The sequence below is a fragment of the Mesoplodon mirus genome (genome assembly GCF_964341445.2).
Source record: "Mesoplodon mirus genome assembly, chromosome: 8".
Lineage (NCBI taxonomy): Eukaryota > Metazoa > Chordata > Mammalia > Artiodactyla > Ziphiidae > Mesoplodon > Mesoplodon mirus.
The window spans coordinates 44879229-44891571 of NC_138984.1; the positions used below are offsets into that span (position 1 = coordinate 44879229).

The following is a 12343-nucleotide window of genomic DNA, read 5'->3' on the forward strand; positions in this document are numbered from 1 at the left end:
GTGGCCCCTGCAGTGGAAGCATAGAGTCCTAACCACTGGACTGCCAGGGAAGTCCCTGGGAAGGCTTCTTTTAATTACATCTCTTATGCTCATATTCCCACGGCACCCCAACCTTAGAGTGGGCATGACACAAGGAGTGTAGCTCAGTAGTCTGTCTTACTAGTCTGAACTCCAGGGCAGCCGTCTTATATTGCTGTCTTGTTATGTACAGCACTGAAAACAGTGCGTGGTACCTGGTAGATGCTCAGCAAATGTTCCATGGTGAAATGAATGTGGCAGAAGTATTTAACTAGATGGAATATATACTGTGTGTGTGTGCATGCACATGTGCATATATTTCTTTGTGTGTATATGTATAATGTACTTTGTGTTAAGATACTTATTACCAAAGGAAACATGTATCCAGCAAACATTCGTTTAGGTGCTACAGAAAATAGTCAAAAGAAAATGCATTTTGTACCAATATATAACTTATAATTTAAGTATAACACTTTGTAAGAAGTGCTGAATAAGAATTTTTGCCTTGAAGTTTTGACATTGGACTATGGATTTGGGGCTAACTATAGTGTGTCCGTGGCATGGGTGACTTCAGAACCTTAACAAACCATTCTAGACTTTCCCCCTGGTACTTACTATCACATTATTTAAAATTTTTCTATTTGACTATATTGACTGGAAAACACTTTCTTTGATTTGTAATCCTTTTTTCTTTTTTCATTGTAGTGATATCAGAAGCTAGAAAGGCAAATCAGAAGATAGCTCAAGATTTCTTCAGAGAAGAATATATGCTGAACAATGCTATTGGTATGTGTGCTCTGCTGAGAGCTTTGAAAATTGAATCAAGACATAAGCTGCACTGTATGAATTGTTAAAATGTAATCAACAGACACTCTTGTTTAATCTTTTATATACTTTGTGCCAGGAATAAACTTGATTAAAGTAGTCTGACTGCTCATTCCAGAACAATTCATACTTGATTATTAAATAGGGTATACTTAACTACTATTTGCCATATAATCAATATGGAAACATGGATTCTGATCATATGGTTGGCTTTCTTGGAAAACAAAAAACTTGGGTGCCAGTTTTCTCTATAAAATGAAGTGTCATTTCTGAATTCTTGAGGAACTCTGGGATGAAATTTCTTTATAGTCATCATTCCAGATTTCGTTGGAAGTGACACAGTAGTTACATTTATCAGGCATGTGTTTCAAATGTTAAATTACAGGGAATAATATAATAAATACTTGTGTACCCACCAGCCCAGAATGAATAGACCACTACATTTTATTTTTGCTTGATGTTTTGAAATTTATTTAAATTAAATAGAATATTATGAGTTTTTAAATTACTGTTCAGTCTACTTCATTGCTTGCTTCAGTGCCATTTCTTTCTCTCTCCAGAAGCAACCAGTATCCCTCCTCAGAAGCAACCATTGTCATTAGTTTTTAGCACATCCAGTTAGACTGTACCTTATATTTTTACTACATATTTATGAACAAAAGTAGTATTACTTTGTGTTTTTGAAATTTGCATAAGTACTTTCTTACTGTGTATACCATTCCATAAGTTTTTAATAACATGGAATGTAACTGTTCTTATATTATTCACTTACCCCATATTACTTAATCTGTTCTATATTAGTGGTTATTTTAGATTATTTCAGCTTTTTACTAATACAGATTGTTACACCCTTATATGTACACCCTTAGTGCCCATGTGCAAAAATTTCTAGAAATAATAGAAGTCAAATGGATGGATCATAGAGTTTACGTATCTTCAGTGTGTTTCCAAATTCTTCTCTAAAGTATAAGACTTTATTTTCTACATGTCCTTTCTATCATTTTTTGTTTTTAAACTTTGCATGCTTGATATCTTATTGTGGTTTTAATTTGTACTTCATTGGACGCAGGTAAAGTAGAAGGTGTTTATGTTAATCATTTAGATTTTCTTTTCAGTTTCATCCTTTGTTTATCTTTCTTTTGGATTGTCTTTTTCTTACTGATTTTATAGGTCTTTATGTATTCTGATTCTTCACTTTTGTAGATCATATATATTATAAATACACTTCTCTCAGTCTGCTACTTTATCTTTTGGTATATACAAGTTTTTGTTTGAGATGAAATGTATTCATTCTTTTCCTTTATGATTTCTGCTATTTGCATTTAAAAAACGCTTAATAACATGGAAGTTTTTAAGATGTTCTTTTATATTTTCTTTTTTTTTTTTTTTTTTTTTTTTTTGCGGTATGCGGGCCTCTCACTGTTGTGGCCTCCCCCGTTGCGGAGCACAGGCTCCGGATGCGCAGGCCCAGCGGCCATGGCTCACGGGCCCAGCCGCTCCGCGGCATATGGGATCCTCCCAGACCGGGGCACGAACCCGTATCCCCTGCATCGGCAGGCGGACTCTCAACCACTGCGCCACCAGGGAGGCCCTACATTTTCTTTTAATAGTTTGTTTCTTTATACTCTAAGTCTTTAAAGTGCTTGGAATTTTTTTGCATGTGACATCATCTAACTTTTACTTTTCAACTAGAAAGCCAGAAGTTGTAATGCCTTTGATTGAATAGTCCTTGTTTTCCTCACTGGTTTTAATGATACTTCTATCATATATCAAGTTCTTATATGTGACCAGGTCTGTTTCTGGGCAACTTTGTTCATTGGCCTATTTGTCTGTACATATGGTAAAACTACAGTGTCGAGATTATTATAGCTTTAAGATATGTCTCTCTCTGGTAGGACAAGTTACCCTTGTTTTCTTTCAAGATTTTCTTGGCTACTCTTGGACTTTTGATTTTTCAAATGAATTTTTTTTTGGTTTTTAAAAATTCAAATGAATTTTAAAATTATTTTGATATTTAATAAGCTTATGCAGTCATCGCCATTAATCAGTTTTAGAACATTTTCATCAGATTGACTTTCATGTCCTTTCATAATGTTTTATAATTTTCTCCATAAAGAAAAAAAAAGATTTTTAAAGTGTTATTTTTAGACAGCTTTTTTTTGTTACTACATTTAATAGTAATTTTTCTTATTACATTTTCTAATTGACTATTTCTAGCATGTAGAAATGCTTTTGATTTTAGTATTTTGTTCTTAACATCCAGCAACCCTGCTGAAATTTATTATCAGTTCTAATGATGTTTCTTTAGGTTCTCTTGGCTTTTCTACATTGGTAATTCTACCATCTACGCATAATTTTTTTCATCTCTTTCCAGTCTGTATACTTATGACTTTTCTTGTTATATTTTGGCTAGGACCTCTATTATAATGCTGAATGATTGTGGTGTTGTCTTATTTCCGATGTCCATGGGAAAGCTTTTAAAATTTCATTCTTTAGTATATAATCATTTTATAGACACTTTTTACCAAGTTACAGATGTTACTTCTATTCCAAATTTGTTAGGGGTATTTTTCTTTTGTTTGTTCAGTTGTAGTGGTCTAGTGCCTGAGCATCCACTTTTCTGACTTTTTCTCTTCCTCTCATGGGCAGGAGCTTACTGAGTTTTAGGATCAGCAGATAGAGTTTTTCTAGCTATGTTTTACAAATCGTATAGCTCTTCCTACCGTGAGGCTTTATGCAGGTATTAACTCATAGCACGTTATGTGTGGCCCATGTTATTCCTGACTCAGAACAGATACACACACACACACACACACACACTCATAATCTTTGGCTGTAGCTTCCACACAGCTATTAGCTTTGAGTTTATTTGTTTCTGGCACCTGAGGATTTCCCTTGTTTGGCTTTGAGCTTGGATATACACTGAAAACAAAATTTTTTTCTAGAATTTTTGTCTTTGAGGTAGGAGTGGGGAGACGAGGCTGTTTCCCAATTTAACTCAGTGAGCCACATTGAATGGAGAGCTCTCATTTCTTTGAGTCTATAATTCTACAGATCAGGTTTTACTTAGGATGTTTTATTCATTCTAAAAATTCATACCAGCGCTGTCCAATAGTACTTTCTGTAATGATAAAAGTATTCTGTTTCTGTGCTGTGCAATATGATCACTACTAGCCACACATGGCTGATGAGCACTTGAAATGGTGCTACTGTGATCAGTAAACTGAATTTTACCTTTGTTTAATTGTAATTAATTATAATCTAAATAACTACATTTGGCTATTGGCTACTATATTAGACAGTGCAGTTCTATACTAAATAAAAGGAGAGGGGAGAAAACCTCTAAGCAGTTGGACAAGAGTTTAGTAAAATGTTAATATACAGAGAGAAAGCCTTCCAGATATAATTTCTATACATTGTAATGACATATTTTAGTCGTTAAGGAATTTGACAGATTCTGGCCTTGTGTTCCTGCATCAATTAGCTTCTGATATTTCATATCTAAAATATATGTACCTGTAGCTGAAATGGGATATTTGTATGCATGTCCACTCCAATCAGTAGAGATATTTGTTTCCACTGTTTCTAGGGAATTATAGTTAAAAATTGAGGGCTGTGGAAGTCCTTGTGAATGTTAAATTAGAATTGTACTTCAGTGGCTCATTTGGCAGATTGGGAATATTTATAGAATTGCTAGATGGATCAAAACTGCACTTTTATATTGGTCTTTGGTAAGGAAGTTACATTGGCAACAAGCTGTAATAGAAGTACAGTGATTTATATTATGTTGTGCGCAACTTCCTCTTCAGAGGGAAAGGAACAGAGTAAAAGTTTACAGGATTTTTGAGCTGGAAGGAACTTCTGAGGCAAGTCTCATCATTTAATAGAGAGGGAAACTTATCTATATATTATATACATGATATACACATGTATGATAGGCATATATATGTATAACTTACATGCATATATGTGTATACACATATATATATATATATTGAATTGCCAGTATATAAGTATCTAATGCCAGTATATATATTAAATATAGTTGAATTGCCAGTTAATGACAAAGCTGAGACTAAAATTTGGGTCTTTTATCTCCCAGTCCTTGCTTTTTCCTGTATGCTGCACTTCTCTTTGTATCCAGATACTTCTTTAGATGTATAGAAGACAAATTATGTTCTTTAAAATACACCTGTGTTACATAAACATCAGTGGCTTATAAGGCAAATATTGTTCTTCTCAATAGCTGAGTTATATAGGCTTTCATTTGTTTCAAATTGAGGTGTTGAGTTTTTCATAATAATGAATAGATCAGGATTGTGTATGGACTGATGTTTTAAAAAGAACATATTTTATAAGCCATATGTTTAGTCTACTTTGATATTTCTTGCAAAAATTTCTTAGGGAAAATACTCAGAGTTCATGTAACATGTGATTTTTGGAAAAATAAAATGTATTTTCAGCATTATAACTAATTACAGCTCTGTTTCTTTTAGATTCTTGCCAGAAACCATATATTGCACTTATTCATGGAATTACAATGGGTGGGGTAAGTAGACTGTTTACTCTTATCATTGTTATGTGAGCTATATTAAAAATAAGTTAATTATTAAACAGAAGTGAGACAATGAATGTAATACAATAGAAGTTGAAACAAATCATGTTTGGAGCTTTGCAGGTTTGGGATATAATATTTGCTTCACCCCAAAAAATACGTTCTTAATTATGTTCTATGGTATTTCAGCTTCTTGAATTAGTAAGCTTTCTTAACTAACAAAATTGATTATTTTTTTTCTTATGTAGAGCCCTTTTTCTACTTATAAGTAAACTGATTGCTTTCAACAGCTTCAGGAAAGAAACTGGAATGTTGAGGGTTTTTTAGACTCTGAATAGTGAAGATGGGGTTCCTAAGTTATATCTACTGCACAAAATCTCACCTTAGTGAAAGTGTTTGGATATTTTTTGAAGTTCTCTGAAAGTGCATTTCTATCAGTTGACAAATCTTTGTAATAGCACAGATGCAAAAGAAATAAATTTTAGATTTCATTGGCTTTGAATAATTTTATAGGGAGTTGGAGAGAACATGAAATAATTACAGAAAAAGTGTTCTAATGTGTGGCACTGGCTACAACAAAAGACAAGCCTTTAAAGAAGTGAGAGGTCAGATAGGTCTTCATGGCAGGAAAAGGTAGGATTGAAGAAGGTAGTAGGAAGCTGAAGGGTGGAATTTCAAAGATTGAACTTGTTAAGTATTTCAAACATTTAGTCATTGGGAGATGTCCCCCTCTTTTTAGGAAAACCACACACTAGATGAAGTCTCTTGGGCACTTGGAATTGCTTAGATCTTTCTTTTTGAATTTGTTTTATTGAAGTATAGTTGATTTACAATATTGTGTTAATTTCTGCTATACAGCGAAGTGATTCAGTTATACATATATATACATTCTTTTTCATATTCTTTTCCCTTACAGTTTATGACAGGATATTGAATACAGTTCCCTGTGCTATACAGTAGGGCCTTGTTGTTTATCCATTCTGCACATAATAGTTTGTATCTGTTAATCCCACACACCCTATCCATCAGAACTGCTTAGATCCTGCACGTCGTTTTGGGAAAGGGCTTCCATTAACCTGTCGTTAGGAGCAGGATCAAGGGCAGTCTATACCTCTCAGCTTGTGGCAGGTACTGAGCGTGAGTTGATTGTGCTGTCTTTGTCAATGAAGTGCTAAGATGGGAAAAATAAGAGCTCCCTGAAAAAATTCTGCAGAACAAAAGGAAGGAACATAATCTGAAGCTTTGAAGGAAGAGCCCCCTGTGAATGTGAAAGGAACCAGAAAAAAATGAAAACAAACAAAAAAACACTGGGCATGCTTAATAACATGTAAAATGATGTGGCTCCAATGAAATAGGAAAGACAGCCATAAGCAGACAACAAGCTTAGATGAAAGGGCAGCAGGTTACAAGGGGGAACAGGCAACATAGGAAGGATGACTGGAAACTAAAATGCAATAGCAGAACCTGACATTCCACTTTGAAGGTCATAGATAAGAAGGAGTTGAATTTCATATTACAGATAATGAACTTGTGTCTGTGGAGGACAAACTTGAGAAGCTCTCACCAAAAAAGGACAAGGATAAAAATGATGAGAACAGGGGCTTCCCTGGTGGCGCAGTGGTTGAGAGTCCGCCTGCCGAGGCAGGGGACATGGGTTCGTGCCCCAGTCTGGGAAGATCCCACATGCCGCGGAGCGGCTGGGCCCGTGAGCCATGGCCGCTGAGCCTGTGCGTCCAGAGCCTGTGCTCCGCAACGGGAGAGGCCACAGCAGTGAGAGGCCCGCGTACCACAAAAAAAAAAAAAAAAAAAAAAAAAATGATGAGAACAAACATTAGTCAAACTCTAAGGGTGGAGCCCAGTAGTATGTGTTTTAATAAGTCCTCCAAGTGATTGAGTCATGTTAAGTGGGAACTAGTGCCCAAGACATCGATTGTATGTAATGAATTAACTGCATTCATATTTCTGCCCTGTGATTCTAGAATGGTACCAGTTATATACCATGCTTGGAAAAACTGAGAAAATAGTTAAGTCTTTTGCAGTGATCTCTGATTCAGAGGAGGAACCCCTCAGTGAGAAAGGTTCTTTTATATTACATATTGTCAGCCCTGCCCCTAAAAAAAAAAAAAAAAAAAAAACCTATGTGTCTTTTCTTCTGTCAGGTCTGCCACCTACAATGCCCCATATGTACTCTACATCTAATTCATCTTTAAAGACTGAAAGTTCTACCCTATATTTTTTTAACAGTCTTAAATACCACTATGATTAGATGTGATTTTTTTTCCTTCATTGACTCAGTGCATTCAATCGTTACTCCAAATTTGGCATTTATTCTTTTTCTTTTTCTTTTTTTTTTTTTGCGGTACGTGGGCCTCTCACTGTTGTGGCCTCTCCCGTTGCAGAGCACAGGCTTCGGACGCGCAGGCCTAGCGGCCATGGTTCACTGGCCCAGCCGCTCCGCGGCATGTGGAATCTTCCCGGACCAGGGCACGAACCCGTGTCCTCTGCATCGGCAGGCGGACTCTCAACCACTGCGCCACCAGGGAAGCCTGGCATTTATTCTTTATTGTCAGTTATTATGAAATATGCCCAAGTATATTAGATGGTCTATAAAGGTGAGGACTACTTTTTTTTTTAGCATGCTCATAACAACTAGGGAATGCACAGTATATATTTAATAAATTGTTTATTTAAAAAATTCTGCTTTAAAAAACATCTTTGTAGACTTTGAAAGAGTAAAATTTACAGACTGGAAGTGAATCAGTTCTTCTTTCTTGTAATGGGATTTTATATGTATCTTGGGTTTTTTTTTTTAAATTAATTAATTAATTAATTTTTATATTTATTTTTGGCTGTGTTGAGTCCTTGTTTCTGTGCCAGGGCTTTCTCTAGTTGTGGCAATTGGGGGCCACTCTTCATCGCGGTGCGCGGGCCCCTCACTACCGCGGCCTCTCTTGTTGCGGAGCACAGGCTCCGGACGCGCAGGCTCAGCAGTTGTGGCTCACGGGCCCAGTTGCTCCGCAGCATGTGGGATCCTCCCAGACCAGGGCTCGAACCTGCGTCCCCTGCATTGGCAGGCAGACTCTCAACCACTGCGCCACCAGGGAAGCCCTGTATCTTGGTTTTGAAGGCTAACTTTTCATGTCTCATTTACAAACGTTGCTTAATATAAGACTCAGTGAACTCTAGCTTTTGAAAATGTAATCCTCTAGATCTTTGGCTCTCAACCTTGGCTGCATTTTAGAATCACTTGAGAATCTTTCAGAAGTCCTGGTGCCCAGGCTTTACTTACCTCCTGAACCATTAATCACATATTGGAGCAGGACTCGGGTATTTTTAAAGCTCCCTTATAATCCCAATGTGAAACTAAGGTTAGGAACTGCTGAACTACTAGCGATTCCCAACTAGTGTGTAGTTCAGTGTTAGCTGTGGACCTTTTTCAAAAAGGCAGTGGTTCTCACAGGTTAGCTCATATCAAAATCCAAGGGCTGGAAGGCAGTGGTTCTCACAGGTTAGTTTGTATCAGAATCCAAGAGCTTGTTAAAAGGCAGACTTGGGACTTCCCTGGTGGTGCAGTGGTTAAGAACCCGCTTGCTAATGCTGGGGACACGGGTTTGATCCCTGGTCCGGGAAGATCCCACATGCCGCAGAGCAACTAAGCCTGTGCGCCACAACTATGGAGCCTGCTCTCTAGAGCCCACGTGCTGCAACTACTGAAGCCTGTGTGCTCTACGACTCACGTGCCACAACTGCTGAGCCCACGTGCTGCAACTACTGAAGCCCGTGTGCCTAGAACCCATGCTCCACAACAAGAGAAGACACTTCAATGAGAACCCCGCACACCACAATGAAGAGTAGCTCTCACTCGCTGCAACTAGAGAAAGCCTGCGCGCAGCAACAAAGACCCAAAGCAGCCCAAAATAAAATATTATAAAAAAATAAATAAATAAAGATGGACTTAAAAAAAAAAAAAAAAGGCTGACTCCTCTCACCCCCCCCAGTTCCAGTTTAGTCAGTTTGAAGTGTGGCCTAAGAATTTGCATTTCTAAAAGTTCCCAGTTGATGTCGATGATGCTCGTGATAGTGGGGGTGCCTCACTTTAGGAACCACTGCCATAAAGTGTTGAGAACTTGCAGTTTGTTAATTCAAAAGGACTTTATTTTCAGAATTTTTAGTAGAATTTTAGTATTATAGGTAATTGTTTTATGGATACATTTTAAATCCTAATATAAAAGTATGAGACTAAGATAGGGCAAATATAGCTTATGAAAAGGTAGCCAAATAGTTTTGTCTCTGTCTTTATCTTGATTCTGATCAATGAATTGTTTCTTATAAGAAAGAATTATAAGAAAACTTGAACAATCCAAAAGATGGTGCCATAGAGCTTGATTTTTATGTAATCTTATTTTTTCTTTTTTACTATAGAAAAAAATATTTTTCCAGCAATGAAAATGACAGTTTTACTGTCTCTTGTTGTGTACCATGAAGAGTAACACAGCACTTTGTAGAGGGGATGACTAAATTCTATTATGTTTCAGATTTCAGAAATTCAAATGTTTACTTGATATTTTGATATACAGTAAAATAAAAATGTTTCTGAGTGGTTCTCCACTTGGTTAATTAAAAGTATGTAAGATTATGTCATTACGATGTTTTTGAAAGAGATGAAAAATTATTTGAATAGCAATTTGAAAGAATAATTCATTGTTTCCTAAGAAGGAAGAATTTTAGTTTCCTTTACCCTTTATTTTAGAAATCTAGTCATATTTTCTCAAGTTAATATATAACGGAAAGGCAAATTTGCTTTAAAAGTTAAAATTAATTTTAAGTAGATACAGAACAGAAAAAAATCTTATTTTTATTCTGTATGTGTAGTACTGCCTACATTTCCCTCCCAACTGAATTGGATTTTAAAAACTTTTAAGTTTCTTTCCTTTTCCTTCTTCCCTTTCTTTGTCCTTTCCTCTCTCCCTTCCTCCCTTTTCTCTTCCCACCAATGCATTTTACAGTAGAAACAAAATTAGCTCCCCCAAGCCAACTCAGAATATGTTTACAATATGGTATTGTTTTTGTGTTTCTCAAAGTGTCCTAAAAATGCTGCAAGCAAAAGGGTTTTGTGATCAATGTAATGGAAAATTAAAAGTTTTAAGGCATACTTTAGAAGGGGTATACTCTAATGAATAGAGAAGGAGTGGGAACTGGATTGGAAACAGTGAGCATATACAATCTCCAAAAGACTTTTTGGGACACAAACCAGCCACGTGGAAAACTGACTAGTGCTCAGTTAAATGGGAGCTACTGAATCAGATTGAGTTTAGCTACAATTAATGTCACTGAGACATGTTCTTATGAGAAGAATTACTACAAAATGATGTAGTATTTGCATATAACCTATGCGTATCCTCGTATATACTTTAAATCATCTCTAGGTTACTTATACTGTGTAAATGCTGTGAAAATACAATGTAAATAGTTGCTGTTGCGCAGCAAAATTCAAATCTTTTCGGAACTTTCTGGAGTTTTTTTCTCAATATTTTGAATTCACAGTTGGTTAAATCTGCGGGTATGGAAGGCTGAGTGTATTTTGGATATTAACCCCTGATCAGTTATATGGTTTGCAGATATTTTCTCCCATGTCATAGGTTGCCTTTTCATTTGTTGGTGATTTCCTTTGCTGTGTAGAAGCTTCTATCTGATGCAGTTCACGTTTATTTTTGCTTTTTTGCCTTTGCGTTTGGTGTCAATCCCCCAAATCTTTGCCAAGACCAGTATGAAGGAGCTTATTCCTTATGTTTTCTTCTAGGAGTTTTATGATTTCAGGTCTTACATTCAAGTCTAATCCATTTTGAGCTGATTTTTGTGTATAGAGTGAGGTCTAGTTTCATTTTTTTCCATGTGGATATCTGGTTTTCCCAACACCATTTATTGAAGAGATAGTCCTTTCCCCATTGTATATTCTTGACTCCTTTGTTGAAAATTAATTGACCATATTGTGTGGTTTTATTTGGGGGCGCATTCTCTCTCTCTCTCTATTATTATTATTATTATTTTTTGGTTCCACTGGTCTGTGTGTCTGTTTTTATGCCAATACCATAGTGTTTTGATGACTGTAGCTTTATAATATGATTTGGAGTCAGGAAGTGTGATGCTTCCAGCTTTGTTTTTCTTTCTCAAGGTTTCTTTGGCTATTTGAGGTCTTGATTATTCTGTATCTGTGAAAAATGCCATTGAAATTTTGACAGAGATTACATTGAGTTTGTAGATTGCTTTGGGTAGTATGGACATTTAAACAATATTCATCCGATCAGTGAGCACAGAATATCTTTCCATAATATGTGTCTTCTTCAGTTTCTTTCATCAATGTCTTAGAGTTGTGAGTGTATAGCTCTTTCACCTCCTTGGTTAAATTTATTCTTAGGTATTTTATTCTTTTTGATCCAATTGTAAATGGGATCGTTTTCTTAATTTCTCTCTCTGAAAGTTATTTGTGTACAGAAACACAACTGATTTTTGTGTATTAATTTTGTATCCTGCAACTTTACTGAATTTGTTTACTAGTTTTAACATTTTTTATGGCATCTTTAGGGTTTCCTATATATAATATCATGTCATCTTCAGATATTTTTACTTCCTTTCTGATTTAGATCCTTTTATTTATTCTTCTTGCCGAATTGCTCTGGCTAGGACTTTCTGTGGTGAATAAAAGTGGTGAGAGTGGGCATCCTTGTCTTATTCCTGATCATAGAGGAAAAGCATTCAGCTTTTCACTGTTGAGTATGATGTTAGCTGTGGGCTTGTCATGTATGGACTTTATTATGTTGAGGTACATTCCATCTATACCTAATTTGTTGAGGGTTTTTATCATAAAAGAATGTTGAATTTCATCAAATGCTTTTTCTGCATCTATTGAGATGGTCATATGATTTTTATCCTTCATTTTGTTAATGT

The 12343-nt window shown here is 36.0% G+C and overlaps 1 protein-coding gene across 2 annotated transcripts in view; it reads left to right on the forward strand.

Moving 5' to 3' along the window:
* HIBCH (3-hydroxyisobutyryl-CoA hydrolase) overlaps positions 1 to 12343 on the forward strand; it is a 92028-nt gene that overhangs the window by 24961 nt on the left and 54724 nt on the right. For both annotated transcript variants that reach the window (XM_082630753.1, XM_082630752.1), the window contains exons 5-6: positions 724 to 804; positions 5340 to 5392. In XM_082630753.1, the coding sequence (XP_082486879.1) occupies positions 724 to 804; positions 5340 to 5392 (134 nt within the window). The remainder of the gene's footprint in view (positions 1 to 723; positions 805 to 5339; positions 5393 to 12343) is intronic.